General features: G+C 34.1%; 1 protein-coding gene across 1 annotated transcript in view; it reads right to left on the bottom strand.

Moving 5' to 3' along the window:
- Window positions 1–815: 815 nt before the first annotated feature.
- Window positions 816–19,358, bottom strand: part of STK26 (serine/threonine kinase 26) — a 54,281-nt gene continuing 35,738 nt past the window's right edge. The window contains exons 4-12 of the mRNA XM_081278338.1: window positions 13,867–13,923; window positions 8,723–8,831; window positions 8,479–8,636; window positions 7,435–7,620; window positions 6,243–6,391; window positions 4,345–4,438; window positions 3,721–3,783; window positions 3,503–3,639; window positions 816–2,577 (exon numbers count right to left, since the gene is read on the bottom strand). Of these exons, the coding sequence (XP_081134464.1) occupies window positions 2,553–2,577; window positions 3,503–3,639; window positions 3,721–3,783; window positions 4,345–4,438; window positions 6,243–6,391; window positions 7,435–7,620; window positions 8,479–8,636; window positions 8,723–8,831; window positions 13,867–13,923 (978 nt within the window). The 3' untranslated portion in view covers window positions 816–2,552. The remainder of the gene's footprint in view (window positions 2,578–3,502; window positions 3,640–3,720; window positions 3,784–4,344; window positions 4,439–6,242; window positions 6,392–7,434; window positions 7,621–8,478; window positions 8,637–8,722; window positions 8,832–13,866; window positions 13,924–19,358) is intronic.

Here is a 19,358-nt window from a genome sequence, read left to right as displayed (position 1 = left end):
AAGATAATGTTAAACACAAAGTTCAAAGAAAGGAAGGAATTATACAGACAAGCTATTTTTAAATATAACTTAATAGAGAAAAGATAAGTCAGTTTCTTTATTCTCCTAGCCCTTACATCAGAAAAATCCCTTTTAATATATTTCATTCCATCCATTCCCTTTCTGCTCCTGGAACCATATCCAATAACTCACAAGTCTAGAGTAGTTATTGAATAAGAAGAAGATATTGAAGGAATGGGGATTTATCTCAGTGGTAGAGCTTTTAACTAGCATGCACAAGGCCCTGAGTTTGATCCCTAGCACCACAGAATTTTTTTAAAAATTAAAGACTGATCACTTATATATTAAATCTTGGCTTCAAGGATCTTATATATAGATCCTTGAAGCTATGAAGTTCACCCACAATCTTATATCTAGAAAAAACTCAAACTCCTTTATGCTATATGCTATTTCTTTTCTCTTTTACTGAAAATCTTTGCTAAATTTATGTTTTTTTCCTAAGAACTATAGGGCTTAAATCTACATGAGTTTCTAATAAAACGGCAATTAAGGAGACCGTATAATTTATTGTCTAAGCCAGGACATTTTGGAAATGGTACTTAATTAATAATTCTGTCAAGATAGGAGGCAGAAGTCAGGACAGATAGTCACTGTAGCTATAATCAATCCTAAATAAAAAGTGAAGAGTATCTTTTAGTTTCAAATAAAAACTTTGGTTATAATGTTCCAATAATAAATTAAAAGTCAAAGGAGAAATGTTTTGAAATGATTAAGATACCACATTATACTCCCCTCAAGAAAACAAACATTGTAGATCATGAAATTAAATATTTATTTTCAAAACCCCCAAAACACTGGAGTATGCTTCACCTAGAAACAGTTTACAGGACTAAAAACTATAATGAATAAGCAGTACAATTCATATCTGTGATGCAGTTGTAAAGTTTCAAATAATCAATTTATAAACTTGTTGCTTTTACTTTTACAAAAATATTCATTTAATCCATGAGTTGCAAAATCATTTTGAGAGTGCTACAGATTATAAACTTTAATTGTGTTTCAGACACATAGCAGGTGAAAAATTTAACTGAACCATTACTTCAAAATACAATGAACTAAAATTAATTTTTACTGCATAGGCACCAATGACAAGAAATTTCTTGGCATATTATACCACAATTTTCTCAAGTGTTTATATTTTAAAAAGAGCATGTAATGGCTACCTTGATGAAAAACTGTATTCTTTCCTTGTAGAACATTTTCTTTTAATATTCGGCAATTACTCAGATTTCTTTTTAAAAATGATTTTTGTGCAAAATCCAAGTGTGCAGACCCAAACAAAATATTAACTATTAAAACTAGTTAATATCAATAATTCTACAACTACTGATATACAGCCCCAGTTCAGCACTTAGCCAGGCATAATATATATACTGGGCTTAAAAGAAAGAAGGTTATTATCCACTCAACAGTACCATAAATATAACTAAAAATTAACTGTACAGTCTAACTTACCTTTGAATGGACAGAAATCATCCTGTACTATGGTTATTTTCATATGAATTGGAAAATGCTTGATAAACCCTTTCAGAAATGAACATGATGCTTTTGTACTGATAACTATGATGAACAAAAATGAATAAATAGTTTACAGGACAATTTACTGCTATGACAAAAATATACTGTGTAAATTATATTCATACCTGTTGATCAGGTATTTAATCACATGACAATCAGCATTTTTTCAAGCTCTCTAAATCCAAGCATATGTAATTTGACTTAAAGATTTAAAAAATGAAGCCAGTATAATTCCTCCATTGTTACCAAAAACACATCGTTGGCTAAATGATTTTGCTTTAAAATTTCTAACCATATTAAATAAGGGTTGATTGTATCTTCCATCTAAACGAAAAGATAAATACTGTACACCAAGAGGTACTTCCGTTGCTACATGCTGCCTGTCAATGCCTCAAACACAGGGCTCTCAAATGTGATAATCATTGAGCTGCCTGGAATTCATACCAACTTGGTATAAGAATCAATACTTTTCCAGGTTCAATTTCAAAGAGCTTATTAAAAATTTGTTTTAAGAAGATGTGTCTTACTTCCACTATTCCACAGATAGTCCTTTTTAGAATATGCTTGTGTAAATAAAAACTTTTGAAGCTCAATGATTTACGAAAATTGAATATTTAGGATGACGTTGAAAGACCTGTATGTTTTATGAGTGTACAGTTAACTAAAGATCAAAACATGAAAGGTATTCATCCTAGTAACTTAAGAAATAATGATACCTAAAAGCAAAACTGTATCTCAACATTTACTACAATACAGGTGAAACTATAGTATTAAAAGTTTTCCTTACAAAATAATCTCTTTAAAATATAAAATGATAAACACCATCACAAAATAGTTGAATAGCTTCTTCCAAATCTTCAATGATGCAAAGATCCAAAAGGCACATGGAGCTCACGAGTTAAGCATTGTTAAGCTTGAAGTAGCTTTGGTGGGTTACTCTGGGTCCATATGAAATTGAAGCCAGAAATACTTTCTTAGGTGGATTCATCTGCAGAACACCTATAAAATTAAGAAAAACATAACTTGATGTACAATTATGCATGTTTATATTTCTCACTTATATGAACTCTGTAATGAAGGATCTGATTCAGCCAAGGAGATAGGTATTTTCAGTTGAGTATTGTCCTAGAGACATTAAAACACAAGCAAGTCCAAATATCCCTCTGTATTTGATTTCACAACTTCCAACTGATTCCTTTGCATACTTGAAAATGGATGGGAGTTTTCCATTATAATCTAAGGGATTTTGAGTTTATGAATACAAGTGGGCTTTATCGGGTAGAAAGATCTTTCAGATTGTATGATTTTACAGGTCATATGGTTTGTTCCAACTTAATCCCACTTGACATCATGAATACAAGAAATACAAAGGGGCACTGAGAAGCAATATAATGGATTTAAGTAAAATTTGTATCACTTTATAGCTTGCTTAAGCTGTATTGTATGTGTACATACAAAAGTCTTATTTAATAAAATAGTTTTAAAATTGGTTATAAGTTCTTCAAGTAAAATCAAATTAATAGTTCAAAGATACAGTATAGAAATTGAAGTCAAACAATTGTATTGTCTAGACATAGTCCTCTACCTAAAGATTTTCCCTTAACTTTTCATATTGGACTTCAAACTTAGGAACATAAACACTGGAAACTATGTGAACAGTAGTGTTTCTGCAAATTCTGAGCCCAGTATCAAGAAAGCATTCCTAAATAACATTACTGTAAGTGCTCAAATAAGAACATGTGCAGTGACCTTTTATCTATACTAGTAGCAGAGAAAAGGTGGGGTCGGGGGAGAATCGGGCCATTCATTCATTACTGGAAAACTACCTCCTCATGTCTAAAGAAAATAACTTCAAAAGTTATGATTAAGATGGGCAACAATTTTCAAGCATACAACTATTTTTAAAATGACATTTCAAGCTTACTTTTGAAACTTTTCAATTAATTTCTTCACCATTTTATCAGTGATGCCAGGACAGGCAGCTTCAGCCACAGCAATACTTTTCTCAAGTTCTTCAATTGCCTGATTCCTGCTTGCATTATTCTCATCCTGCTGTTTAAGCTGAGAAAGAATGACAGCTGTAACATCTGAAATACTATACTATTTAAAACAGATATCAAATTCTCAAGAAACTGTACTTACTTCAGCAAATGCAGGTGTGATTATCATAGACAAACAGCTCAGAGTTTGCACAAGATCTTGCTCCTTTGAACAAATAATATAGATTACACACATAAAATTAAAATAATCATTCATGCTTTTCTTATTTTAGGACAAATGTGAATTAATTTGAATTTGGCCCAGGAAAGACCTAAGATACAGCAAAATCCTATGCTTCTTCCTATCATGAATTCCCCTCCATAACCAAGAAGGCTTCTTCTAGAATTATAATAGATATCTATGATTCCTTGGGCTTATTATTTCTAGGTGAAACGCATTTTAAAATACCAATGACCACTTAAATGACTTTATCTTTTAAAATTAGCTCAAAACTAATAATATGGGGCTGTGTTGTGGCTCAGTGGTAGAGCACTAGCATGTGTGAAGCACTGGGTTCAATTCTCAGCACCGCATATAAATGAATAAAATAAAGGTTTATCAACATCTAAATTTTTTTTAAAACTATGATAAATGAAGCATACTACATGTTTAATGAGGCAGACAGATATTTAGGGGTACTGAATCCTAATAATTTTTAGCCATATAATCTCACTACATAGTTGGAAAAAGTCTATCAAGAGGAAGTGATAGTTTCCATATACATACTGCTCCATTCTGTAGTTTCTTTGGATCAGGCTTCTTTCGCACAGTGGTAAAACTCCATTCAGGATGAGCATTGTTTTCCCTGCTGGTGGATTCCCTAAAGAGATTGCCAAAGATACGTCTATAAGTTTATAAATAATTCAGCATGATAAAAACATCAAATCAATGCAAAGATAATTATCTCAATGTTTAAAAAAAACATAGCATAAAAAAGCATTTGACCTCACTTTCAGGTACATACATTTTACCAAAGAGTAATGTGTGTCTATCTTTCTATCCATCCTTCTGCCTGCTTGTCCTTCCTTCCTTCCTCCCTCCCTCCCACTTTCTTTTTCTTTGTAATATTGGGGATTGAACCCAGGGGTACTTTACCACAGAGCTACACCTCAGCCCTCTTTATTTAATTATTATTATTATTATTATTATTATTACTACTACTACTACTACTACTACTACTACTACTACACTACTACTATTTGGCACCAGGGATTGACCACTGAGCTTAACCACCCAGCATCACTTAATCACGGAATCACATCTCTAGCCCCTTTTATTTTTTATTTTAAGACAGGGTCTTGCTAAGTTGCTGAGACTGGCCTTATACTTGCGATCCTCCTTCCTCAGCCTCCTGAATCAAGTGTTTTTCAATTCTAAGTGTGCATCAGAATCCCATAGGAATACTTCCTACATACATACACACATACATACCCATCCCCCACCACTCCCCAGTTACTGAACCAGGACCTCAAGCAGTGCGGCTTGTGGTCTTAGGCTTCATTGGGTAACTCACAAGGGAACCTAAGTCTAGTGACACCATTAGAACAGGGTACAAACTATTCTGATATATTTTACACATTTTTAATATTGGGGATTTTTTCATAAATGTGGGAATCTAAGAGTATTATCTTTAAAAATTTGGTCTTTCCTTTCTTCCAGTTTGCCTAGTAAAAGTGTAAATTACGGTGTAGCCTACATATTCTCCCAGTCAAAACTAAATTAGAAACCTAAAGTCTGAATTTTTTATATAAATGCTGCCATTTAAAAAAGCCACTGCAACATTTTAAGGGGTGAAAATCATATAGAAATGGGTATTATTATTATTATTGTGGTGCTGGGGATGGAACCCAGGGCCTCACACATACCAGACAACTGCTTTACCACTGAGCTACATCTGCAGTCCATGTATATTGTTTTTTGTTTTTGTTTTTTTTTTGCAGTAGTAGAGATGGATTCTGGGGCCCTGTATATGCTAGGCAACTGAGCTACACCCTCAGTTCCCATAAATAAATATTTCAATGTACCAATCTGATCACAGTTTGGTGCATGATTGAGACTTGGGAAAGGTCAGTTCTCCAGAGGGATTTTGGAGGTTGCCATCAAAGTATGAGAAGATATAGCTCCTTACTTTTTAGGGTACTGGAGGTTGAACCCAGGGACATTCTACAACTGAGCTACATCCCCAGTTCTTTTTATTTTTTTAATTTTGAGACAGAGTCTTGCTAAGTTGCCCAGGCTGACCTCAAACTTGTGATTCTCCTGCCTCAGCCTCTTGAACTACTGGATCACAGATGTGCTCCACTGCATTTGGCTCCTTATTACTTTTTGCAAACTAATGTTAACACCTTTAATGAAATTTTATTCCAAAATTTTGTAATATGCTCAAGTATCCACTAGGGGTTAGACCAAGACCATTTAAAACTAGAGCTATTCACTTCCAAGAACAACATGTTTCCAAATTCATTGTATTACACAGATTGTGATTGGGGAACTTTCAGCTTCTATAATGAAACCTCAGAATATGGTTAATGTTTCATGCTAATGCAAGCATACCAGATAATTGTTAAAAGACACAGTGTATTCAAATGGGCTACCTACATACAAATTGAATAATCTGTACGTACGAATCAGAGCCATCAGAATCAGATTCATCATCACTGTGCCCTTCTGCCTTCCATCTCTTAAATCGATCGATCAGTTCAGTCAGATAAGAAGTCTTCTTGGAATTTTTTACAATGAATTTATGTTTCAGAAGTTCTTTAGCTGTAGGGCGCTAAGGAATAAAATGAAGAATGCATGACTATATCAAAGCTCTTTGTGAGTGTTAAAAAAAAATCACTGGAACTAAAAGTAAATCTATAGACAGGAGGAAAACTAAAATGTAGGAAAATAGTTAATTCTACTTTTTAAGTGGCTCAAGGCAACCACATTAAATTCACTACGTTTTTACACCAATTTGGTAAAACCCAAATAAACCAGAAGGTAAAGCTTTCTCAAAAGCACATGGAAGGATTTAGAAAGTAAAAATGTAAAAACATCTCAAAATAAAGCTTTAAAATACTTTTATTACATTTACTGTAAGTTGAAAAAAATCATGAAAACTATCAAGGCTATAATTTTGTTATCATCTGCACACATCTTAGGAATGCCTAATTTTGTTATTATCAGCCCACATCTTATTATCCTTTCTCTATAAAGCATCAATTCCTATTGTGTCTAAATGCAAACAGCAGATGCTGTGGGTGATATTTTCCCTCTAGCATTTTATTAATATCAGAAGGTTTACTATTAACTTAAAATTAGTTGTATCAAGTTCTTTTATATTTTTAGTCTCTAGAAATCACAAGGCAGCTTTAATTTAAACAACAGCAAAAACAACTATAATAAAACTGCCAAGTAAATGAGAGGACTTTACTAGACCAGGAAAAGTATAAAACTTCATGTTGGAGTCTCTGAATATTAAATAAAAAGTAAACACAAACTTTCATGAAAAATGATAACATGGTTGAAAGGAATCATCGTGAATATTTTACACATGTACTTTAATAATGACATAAGATGAATTTTATTTCTCAAATTTCTTTCTCCTTGAAATAGGAAATGATCAGTAAACAGCAGGAAGCTGGGGACCAAGAAAAAGATACAGGGGAAGGAGTAAAGATCTGGTTAAGAACTGACTAAGATAAGCAATGTGGAAGGAAGAACTAGGTTAGTGGATAGATTTCAGCCAATTTTCACCTCATTCTATTCCCCACTGTGGAAAAAGCCACCTCTACTCCAAACAAACAGATAGTAGTAAAAGAAATAAATACTCACAAATGATGGATCTTTATTCAGGCAAGCATCAATAAACTCCTTAAAAGACTTAGTAAAGTCTCCAACAAGAGTTGGAGGGTTGTTTTTTGGAATAAGAAACAAAACTCTCATTGGATGCATATCAGAATTAGGCGGCTCTCCCTTGGCTAGTTCAATAGCAGTAATTCCCAATGACCAAATATCAGCCTGAGGTAAAAGAAAGAAAAAAAATTCTATTACCTTGAAACTTCATTCCAGTATACTGCCACAAAAGAGTCTGTAGAATGTAGTGGTCCTATAGTTTTGAAAAGTCTGCCAAGATAGGTGGCATTAATAAATTGTTATTAATAGAATTCACTTATTTTAAAATGTATTGGATTCCATACTTTATGCCAGGCATCATTCTAGGCCCAGAGGATTCAGGTGGTAAAAAAGCTAGACAAAAATTCCTGCCCTCAAGGGGCTTACATTCTAGTATGAGAGACAGAGAAGAAACAAACATGTCAGACAGTGATAAATTCTGTGAGGAAAATAATAAAGCAGAATAAAGAAATAATGAATAAGAGGGTGAAGAAGTTTGCAAATTCACATGGAAGGTCCGGGAAAGACATCTTTGTATCTGTGATGTTTAAGCAGAGACCTGATTAGAAGAAGGTTATTCCAGAAAGAGGGAAGAGCAAGAGCAAAGGTCTCGAGGCCAGAGTATACTTGCTATGCTTGAGGAACAACAATGAGGCCACCACGACTGGAGAGGCAAATAACAGCTGGAGTTACAGTAAGGACTTAAGATTTCATTCCAAGTGAGATGGAAAGTCATTGATGTGAACAGGGTCCAAATATTATTGGCATCAAGGGAATTTATGAGGAAGCAGCAAAATATGACATAACTTTTCCTTAAGAAAGATTTGATAAAGAAGAAAAATAAGGCAGTTCTTTAACTAGGATAGTACCAGGACCCTTTGCTCTTGGCCGTTCCTCTATCTGAAATAAAATTCTTCGTATCAGATCTCTGCTATATAAAATTTATTCATAAAAACAAAACAGTTTAGACAAGCAATCCTTTACTTTTGAGTCATAAGCTGACTGTTGAATAACTTCAGGAGCCATCCAAAATGGAGTTCCTACAAACGTGTTTCTTTTAATTTGTGTATCTGTCAGCTGGCCAGCCACTCCAAAGTCAGCAAGTTTAACATCTCCTTGTTCTGAAAGCAGGACATTGGCAGCTAGGAGGTAAAGAAAAAAGGGCAAAAAATTCAGTTTCTGCAGAATGCATCTATTTTTCTAAGATTCGTATTAGACTGCTATATACCTTTTATGTCTCGGTGAATTTTCTTTTCTGAATGCAGATAGTCCAGACCTTTCAAAATTTCCTTTAGCATGGTAGCGATCTGGAACTCATCAAATGGACCAGCTCGCAGCTTAAGGGGAAAAACATACACACATTCACACACAAAGTTTGCAAAATAAAATTCAAGATTGCTATCTTTGAAATAATGTAATCACTTAGGTATATGAAACAATTGTTTATTAAACCAATATTTAAACAAATGAGGAAATTTTTTAAATATGGGGGAAGAAAGCAAAAGAATTTTAAGTCCCAAGGCTGAACAGATTTTTTAAAAGATTAAATTTAATATTTAAAGATAATATAGACACTTTTTCCTTGATACTAGCTTCAAATTCTGGAGTTCCTGAACTTTTTACATTAGAGATTTAACAAATATGTTTAAATGGTGATAGTGCTAGCTAAATTGTTTTTCAGATGGGGGAAAAAAATCAACTACTTACATGCTGGCATTTGTTATTAAAAAGTTACTAAATATTGACATTGAACTGATTTTTAGATCAGATAATCTGTAAGATTTCCCCAGCAACTATCTGATCATACAGGTCAACTACAGTAAAGTTACTTAGCATTCTGTATGTTTCAATAATATTGTAAGGAACAGAGTCTTGTTGAGACTCAAATTTTAAATTTATCCAGGAATATAATAATTAAACCATTCAGACTCATTGTAAAACAAAATTTGAATCATGGAGGGATAATATTTTTCAAATAAATGTAACACATTTCCCTTTCTTTCCCCATCCCTGTACTGAAGCCAATAGTTCCAACTGGAATACAAGGAAAGCAATGACTAGGTTTCAGAACTTGTAATGGAATATCTGAAAATTTCTCTTTAAAATGAATGGTAATTTAAAAATTCTGGTACCTCATAAAGCACAAACAGTGGACTGTACAATATTATTACAGGAAAGGGTGGGAATCTAAAGTCAGAGCCGAGGCACAGTTCTGTTTGCTGGAAGGAGGAAAGAGGTGGTGAAAATCAAACATTGCACACTCTGCCTCACACTGGGAGGGATTCACAGCTCTTTGGCACCTTGTGTATTTCATCTTTCATGAATGCCATATTTATGCTGAATAAAGGGCACTTTCATGTCAGAATTTAACAGCCTAAAATAGGACCCATACTTTGGTCTCACCATTTAATATTAACTCTAGTCTGGGTATACAGTATACTCCAGGGATGGCTGCAATTCAATAGCTCCCTTTCCTAGGCAACATTATCTATTTATTTCCAAATCTATCAACTTCTACCCCAAAAGTTCCTTTCTGAAACAGTACTGAAGTGGGGCTGGGGTTGTGGCTCAGCAGTAGAGCGCTCATCTAGCACATGGGAGGCACTGAGTTTGATTCTCAGCACCACATAAAAATAAATAAAATACAGGTTTTTGTCCAACTACAACTAAAAAAAAAACAGTACTGAAGTAATTCTAAAAGGTGAAAATTAGATATTATTTTATTGATGGCTGGCAACAAAATTCTCAGGTACTACCAACTAACTGAGGGATAAACATATTCATAAGACTGGTACTATCAAAAACGTTGGCAGGGCTACAGCATGCTGGACAACTGTAGCAGTGAAATGGGCATGGGGCGACAGTGAATCAGGGAAGAAAAAAAAAACCACCCACACGATCACACAGAAAACTGTCTCAAATCTTGTAGTTAAAATGGCTCCGTAGGCATGTTGGTAGTGATGAGAAAAGGAGAAGAAAGGGAATAGGAAAGAGAAGGAATGTAAAGTAGAAGGAATAGAGGGGTTTTTTTTAAAAAATATCTAATACAACTTCAGGAAAGATCATGCCAAGATTGTGGTCTACTGTCCTTAAAGTGCATAACTGAACTTCTCTCCAATGACTGAACTTCTTGTCATATCTCTAATATGTAACACTTCTGTCCCAGGACAGTGTATAGGCTTTGTGTAATTTTGCCTCTATTATGAAGAAAGCATATGCAAAAGAGGGACAACATGTGCTCTTCCAAAGATTGTACCCTTAGGCAGGTGTGGTGGCACACACCTGTGATCCCAGCAACTTGGGAGGCTGAGACAGGAGGATCACAAGTTTGAGGACAGCCTCAGCTACTTAGTGAGATTCTGTCTCAAAATTAAAAATAAAAGTAGAAAGACTGGGGATGCAGCTCAGTGGTAAAGCACTCCTGGGTTCAATTCCTAGTTCAAAAAGAAAAAAAGAAGAGAGAAAAAATGAAAACTGTACTCTTGTGGACCTAGGCCTGTGGATTTTCCCTACATTCCTTTGACTTTCAGCCAGTCAGTCCCTAATACAGCATGTTATATTATGCCTTCTTTTACAGTTAGCAGATTGTTTCCAACATTTTTTCTTGGTGCTCATGTTTTATTCTGTTTACTTTATTATATGGGTTTTTGTTGTAAGCCACTGTAAATTCTTTTTGGAAAGCAATAGGGTATAATAAACTCAATAAAATAATATATAGTATGCTCAAAGTTTGTTCAGATGCGACAAATGGTTTTTCAATAATCAGAGAGACCTTTGAGGTACACTATGTATAATGTTGATATAAATTACAAATCATAATGTTATGTTATTCCATTAGTCAGACACCAGTTTAAAGTGATAAATACTCTGTTCAACATCTCTCTTTGTTTTCCCTTGCTCCTGGTAACACAGTCCTCCTCTACTACTATCATCGTTCTTTCTTAGATTCCCCAAATGACAGCACTCATTTCTATATGACTATACATGGAAAAGGAACAGCACATTTTTTTCAGCACTAGCTCTCCTTTAAAAGCTCAGTTCAATGAGGTTTACAATTAAATCACAATATGATTGAATTTTAGATCTATGAAAACAAAAAAAAGTTCATTAATCAAATTTCTTCATCTAACATTTGAGGAAATTAAGGCACAAAGAGATTATCTTGCCCAATTTTAGTCAACTGTCAGTGGTAGAAATGGGACTAAGAACTAGGTCTTTAGATTCTCAGCCAATATAGTACTAACAACATTTCAATTCATTTAACTTATTCTAATTGCCATTTTTATCAGGTAGAGTGCAGAATGGCAGGATGAGATCAAGAACTCACAATCATTTCACTCAGGATATCGATTAGAGCTATTAGGAAGGGTTAGGCCAGTGTTCAAATGCTTGACATTGCTATTAATGATCTTGATAAACAGATTGGACTAGCTTTGCCAAAGCCTACAAAATGGAGAAGAGAAATGGTGAGTTCCATGGGGGAACAGATAAGGTAAATGATAAATTTGTAAAGGCTTCTCAATATTTTAAAAGTAGAAGGAGGTTCTCAGAGCAATTGAGAGGCTTCTTCTAGGGATAAACAATAAACTATTGTAATAATAAGACTGACAAGGCAAACAGAAATGAGATCATTTAACTTTAAGAATGAAGTCTGACTTTATATGCATGAAGAATATTATACAAAGAAATGCCAGTGGTGTTCTCGCACTAGAGAGGAGAGAAAAAAAATGAAATTAAGCTTTAGGATATGAGAATTAGATTAGAGACAAAAAGGATTACCAAATGTGGCAACTGATTAAACTAAAATGAACTCCTAGAAGTAAATGAGGCTTTCCAGATCAAGTTTATCATGTCTTTTTTTTTTCAGTACAGTTCTGCCTAAAGCAAAGGAAATTTTTTCAGTCATTTCCGTTCATAGTATTAGAAACTTTGACTCATCAGTAGTCAGGGTTAAAATCTTTTAAAAATATCTAATCACCTTCAGGTAGGAAAACTCATCTTCACTTAAAAAATAAGAATTAAAATATTACTTAATGAGCCTAACAAAACACTCTTTTCTTAGACATAGCATGCTATATAATTTCAAAGGAAGAGGCATGTAAATAAAATATATCCTATAGTATTAAAGATGGAAGAGAACTGAAAAATAACTTACTGCAACTTGTTTTATGACACACCCAAGTTCAGGGAGTTCCTGGGTCTGGTTCACAGTCAGTCACAGTTTTAGTTGAGCAAAGCTGGCCCTATAACCTTAAACCCCTATAGACTGACTAACCCAGTGGTCATTTCATAATTCATATTTAATCTTATAATTAAAGCCATATTAATAAAGATTTTAAAGGGAAGAAATCAACATTGATAGTATTATACTAACGTGGGGAAAAACCATCAGTTTTTTTCAGAGGCATTCTGCACATGAACATATCTTCATTGAATGGAAATTTTCCTGTACTCTGCAGAACTTCAGCATTCTTGATAATGGCCCACTAAAATGGCAGTAACACTTTCAGTCATTTTAACAATCCAAAAATGCCATCACCTTTCCAAATAACCTACAGTGGGGCAGAGCGAAATCTGTACAGAACTGTATCTGTAGGCCTACTTGGTCAAATCCCTAAAACCAATGTCTTAGTCACTTTGGGCTGCTCTACCTGAATATCATAGACTGGGTGACTTAAAACAGCAAATACTTATTTCTCACTGTTCTAGAAGCTGGGAAGTCCAAGATCAAGGTTCTGGAAGACTGAAGTCTGATGAGAGTACTCTTCCTGGTTTCCAGATGGCCACCTTCTCAATATACCCTCGCAGGGTAGAAAGACAGCTAGAGGGCTCTCTGGAATCTCCTTCACACAAGTGCCATTCCTGAGGGCTCTGCCCTCATTACCTAATTACTTTCCAAAGTCCCACCTTCTGGAGTTAGGATTTCAACATACGAGTTTGTGGGGCACACAAATATTCAGTTCATAATCACTTTTAGTGACAGTTATCACAATTATATATTTTTAAAAATCTAAGAACTCAGTCTTAGAATAAGCTTGTAAAAGTCAAACAAAAAAATGACAGCAATTAGCAAACACTCCTCTCCTAATTTGGGGCAATCTTATTTTATTAAGCTATTTGTATTTCTTATATACCATAGATTGTCAGCAATAGATTCAAATCTGCAACAAAGAAGAATCTACATAAGAACTGTAATGCATTCCGCTGTCATATTAAAAAAAGAATTATCGACATAAGTGCCATGGTCCTCAAGAAAGAGTTTAATTTGAACATATTAACTAATATAACCACTTACCATTGCTCAAAAGCCACTGCTTACTTAACATAAAAGAACGGTTAAAAATGTTTGTTTAATTATTTTAAAATACTTACAAGATCCAGTGCTGAACCGCCACCCAGGTATTCCATTATTATCCATAATTTTGAACCCTGTAAAGCCATGGAACAATTTAATAATTATAAACCTTAGCCAAAATAGCATACTAATAAAAAGTTAAATCTTACATACTAATGCAATGATTCTAAAATAGATGTTTAAAAGTGGTTGCTTGGAACACAGAACATATTTTTTCCATATACCATTATACAAAAAAATAAAATAAAATTCTGAGCCTAGTCTTGCAATTCTATTTAGCCTTTGATATAGCTAAACAAATACAGTATTGTCTGTTATTGTTAAGCTACTAATAATCATTACAAAACTGAGAAAAAACATCCAAAGTTTGCAATTGTTATCTTGAATGATAATACTAAAAGGAAAAGATAATTACAATAGAGAATGAGAAGAAAGGACACTTATATAAATGGATAAATAAAGGGGAGTGTGTAGCTCAAAAAGCATATGATTACTCCAGGAAAAATTAATTTCATTGTGACCAGAACAAGAGTAATGAGGTTTATGGGGGAATATATGTATATGAATTCTAAAACTAGTATACACATATACACACCATTCTCCTCCATCAGTTAAACACTGGAATAAAACACTTCCTTTTTTCAGATATAGCTTGAAATATTAAGGATAATTCTTTCTCCATACCATTTCGTGAATGATATTCTCTGTTTTTGAGAACACATAGCTGACTAGAAATCAAAAGGTTGGTTTTATTATACTAGCAGTAGCAAAGCTGTGAATGAATTATGTCCCAAAAGTCCATTTTTAAGTAAGTTATTCAAAAGCAAGCATTTTTTCCATAAAAAAAAATCAGGTTTGGGATCATAGAGTTGTCTCCCCAGAAGAAAATGTTAACATAAATATATCCATAGTATATAGCATGAAGAATATTGGAGAAACTCACTACTACTTATAACTTAGCAATTTTTCTGGGGAAAAATATATATTCAGTGTTGTGCTCCAACTTGGGATGCCAGGAACACATTTCTCACCTTTACAGGCCCAGCTGTGAGATGAAGATTCTCAAGCTACTGCTGGTGCCCTCACTCTAAAATCCCTGGGAAGTACTGAGGAGTTCAATTTAAAATTTGTCAAGCATCTCCATGGGGCTGGAATTTTATTAAGGCAGAGAATGGACTCTAGTGACACAATGATGAGTCAGAGGAATGTTCCAAGGTTGAGGAATCAGAGTTAAGTTGATATTGTAGTGTAGGGGCTAGGATGTGGTCTAGAGCTAGGGGCTGAGGAGGGAAAGATTAGTTCAGTTAAAACAGACAGATTCTCCTTTCTTAATGTTGACACTATGTACAATATATAAAAGAAAGAGGAATAGAGCACCACCATCCTGTCCACTTCCACTAATCTTAACATCTGCTCTGTTTTGCCTTAGCAGGTCAACTTGAACTGAGCAAAGAAAAAGCTGAACGTCATGTGTGCATGGAAGGAAAGAGGAAATAAATTTCTACAATAGTGGGGAGGGAAGCAGAGATCTAGGAGTGGTTCATGTAACTTGAATTTATGCATAGAAATTAGGCATTCAGAACCAGAGAATTATAAACCTGATACAACTTTATTTTTTTTAAAGTATTTCCTGCCACTCAAAATGGTACATGCCTGTAATCCCAAAGACTCAGGAGGCTGAAGCAGGAGGATTGCAAGTTAGAGGCCAGCCTCAGTAACTTAGTGAGGTCCTGTCTCAAAATTAAAAAATAAAAAGATTTGAGTATATAGCTAAGTGGTAGAACACCCCTGAGTTCACTCCCTAGTATCACACACATAAAAGTGGTTCTTATAATGGCTTACAGCTTAAGAATATTTTCTTTTACCATAAGTCTGTTTCCAGTAAGTACTATATTCTATCATATGAATGCAGAAAGCTTCCCATGCCCCTGACATTTTAAAACAAGATCTTGTAAAATGAGTTTATCTGTTTTAAGGTTCTTTATGAATGAAAAGCACCTGTTTTTAAAGTCTAAAAACAATGTATGCCCCTTTGCTTATACCAATTCAAAATGGAAACTTCCAAACTATCACCAAAAGGTATTCATAAAAAGCTGGATATGTGACCTTACAAAACAGTATATACTGCTTAGTTATTAAAGTTGAGACTAAGCAACTTCCAGATCTGAAAATAAGACTTACTACCAGAAGAACTTTTCAGTAGAACTAGGTACTCCTCTGACACAGGGAGTGGCCAGAGGTATCAGATAGCTTTTCTGACTGCCTCCTTTTGATTGTCACTCCTGGAGACAAGCATCACTGGAGGATGGCCAAAGACCTGGACATCTGGAAGACTGTTAGGCGGGCAGGAGCCTGAAGCAAGGCCTAGGGAGCAAGGTAGAAATGGCAAATTGGCAGGGCTCCTCCCTGCTCAAGGCAGCTTAATGAAAACACTAACTACAAACAAAACTAATCTAAACTAGCTTGCTACTATTTGGAGGGAGGGTGTGTAACGTCTCAGGTTCTATCTTCAAATTCTACAAAAGGCTTTATTGTTGGAGGATACAAATAAGTGATTGGTTTGCCTTTTAAATAATTTAAAGTGCTAAGATGGTATCTACATGCTGGTTTACAATTCTAAAAGAGCCAGGTGAGTGTAAACCGTAACCATAAACTTAGCATACAAAATTCCATCTCTCTGCTTATAAATGAATCCATACATGTGAACAATGGTTTGGAGGATTAAGTTTTGAGTCCTGTATCAACATGGGTTTTCAGTTGGTATTAGGAAATTGTCCCTAAATTCAGAATACCTAAAGAACAATTGCTCTAGCTGGCATGGTGGTACATGCTTGTAATCCCAGTGGCACAGGAGGATCAAGAGTTCAAAGCCAGCCTCAGCAAAAGCGAGGCAATAAGCAACTCAGTGAGACCCTGTCTCTAAATAAAATACAAAATATGGCTGAGGATGTGACCCACAGGTAAGTAGGTAATAGATGAGGCAAACTAGAAATACATATCTGAGACTGACAAGAGTCTTGGACCAGAGGCATTAATTGTCAAAATAAAGTAGATGAGGGCTGGGGTTGTGGTTCAGTGGTAGAGCACTTGCCTAGCATGTGTGAGGCAGTAGGTTCAATCCTCAGCACCACATAAAAATAAATAAATAAAATAAAGGTCTATTAACAACTAAAAAAATATTTTAAAAAATAAATTAAGTAGATGAGATTGACTAGGGCAAAGAAACAAAATGAGAGGCACTCAGTAAATACATGTCTGTTAAGCTGAATCTAATATGAGGCTTCTTAGAGATATATTTTGCTGAGGCTGGCTTTGAACTTGCTATCCTCACACCTCAGCCTCCCAAGCTGCTGGGATTATAGGCATGCACCACCATGCATGGCAAGGTATATTTATTCTGAGAAAAGAACATTTTGATAAGGAGAAATATATACTGTCCTTAATTTTCTTCAATAAATTATATAATTATAGTTATATAAATTATAATAAATTTTCTTTAACTATAAAAAATTTTCAACAAAAGAATATTCTAAAGACACTGAACATATACCAGATATAAGCACACACAAAGCTTCAGTGAAAAATGAAAAGACCACAAAAGTGTACAGAATTTATTCTGGAATATTTCACTTTATTCATTCAATTATTTTTTTAAAATAAATTTCAGTTGTGGCATATGTATGTCTGTGTGGAGGGGGTGATTATTTCCTTAACATAAACAGAAATCTAAAGGAAATTTTTACAAGCAAATAAAGGCATGATTCAAATTCTACTCAATGCTTGAGCTTCATTTTAAGATTTACATTGAACTATAAAAATATTTAAAGATTATAAAAGATTCTTCCAACATTATGAGATCAGAAAGGAAGGGTTTGCTTATTTTAGCACTCTTCATAAAGACTAACTTTGTCAAGAAACTCTGCAGTGAACTAAAATTAAAGGAAAACACTGTGGTCACACTGATGTGTTTGTCTGGTTTTTACTCTTGTTTTTAAAAATGAAGTTATACACTGAGCTCAGTCAAAATGAATACCTAGTACATTTTTGCATGTCTCAAGGAAATCACTACAATTGCATACAGTTTTAGAGAGTATATAATTTTCTCTCAAGTGCAATAACCTTTTACTCCAGCTTATGGTGAGGTCTTGGTTATGTGTGATATCCTGTGTAAGGACAAGCTGAGAAAACTGATATCCTACACTGTTCAATTAACTTGACTCACAAAATCTTCTGTCATCTGAAATGTAAGGATGGATCAAAGAAGGTACACAGTTGATTGACAGTGCAGTTTTCTGATGTTACTTAGAGGATGTGGCCTTGAATTACATTGACTGCATTAAACAGAATCCTGTTATATGCGATTTTAGTTTAGGAAAAAACCCAAGTCTACACAATCACTGTAAGATTTAATATAAATGGAAAACAAGTTGTTCAATTTTAAAAAGTGATTCAAATAAATAGTATTAAATGACCATATTTTGTTTTCTGTGTGTGTGTGTGTGTGTGTGTGTGTGTATATATATATATATATCTGTATAGAGATAAACATGTGTATCATACATTTATTTACTTTAAATAGATAATTTTATCATGAAACAATAAGTTCTTCACTGCATTCTTTTTTTTTTTTTTTTTTGCAGTACTGGAGATCAAACCTAGGGCCTCATGGATGCCAGGCAAGCGCTCTACCACTGAGCCATTCCCATCCCCAAAGTATTCTTTTACTAAGAGACTTCAATTAATGATTGGGAAAGGAGATAAAAAAAATTCAATTTAATCCATCAAGAACATCTTGGACAATGGTGTTTTTTCTATTATCACCAACTAGTCCGAGTATATTCTACAATCAAGATTTGGTACAAAAATTAGTTTATATTTATTTAAAAATTAAGTAATTACTAGATGAATAGTACATATATAATGTGGTGCTAAGTTTTGAAGAGAATTTTTTTAAATGTGAAATCTTGTAAAAATAAAGTTGTAATACATTTTCTACCAGACTGAATATGAATAAACAAAGGCTATAACAACTAGTAAAAAGTTAAATTTCTCATATCAGTAGTTATTTCCAATATAATAAATAAGACCTATTTTAAATAGGGCTTATTAAATATTTTAAGTCAGTCACCAAAAATAGCTTATCTGTTATATGGGCCTAAAAATAGCAAGGGTTCAGGTTTGCTTTAGACTGGGTCTGGAATTACCAGTATTCTATCCAGAAAGAGTCAACCCAAAAGAACAAATCACACACATACACACATACAAAAAAAAAAAAATCCTAGGACTGCCTACAACAAAGTCTGTTGTAGGAATTAGAAGGGGGACTTTAGCCTTTTAGGAGTGAACATGAAAGCCAAAGGACAAAAACTCAGGTATGTAGTAAAATATAGTAACAGCTAACACTTAGAAAGAAATGCTGAAATTGAATAAAAATTATCAGTATTATTACTTCTTTTTTGAGGACTTTTTTTTTTCAAATTATTCTCAAAAACAGGATGCTGGCATATTT

The sequence above is a fragment of the Spermophilus citellus genome, assembly GCF_964194105.1.
Source record: "Spermophilus citellus genome assembly, chromosome: X".
Classification (NCBI taxonomy): Eukaryota; Metazoa; Chordata; class Mammalia; order Rodentia; family Sciuridae; genus Spermophilus; species Spermophilus citellus.
Note: the sequence above shows the minus strand (reverse complement) of the source record. Positions and strands in the feature narration are given on the sequence as shown.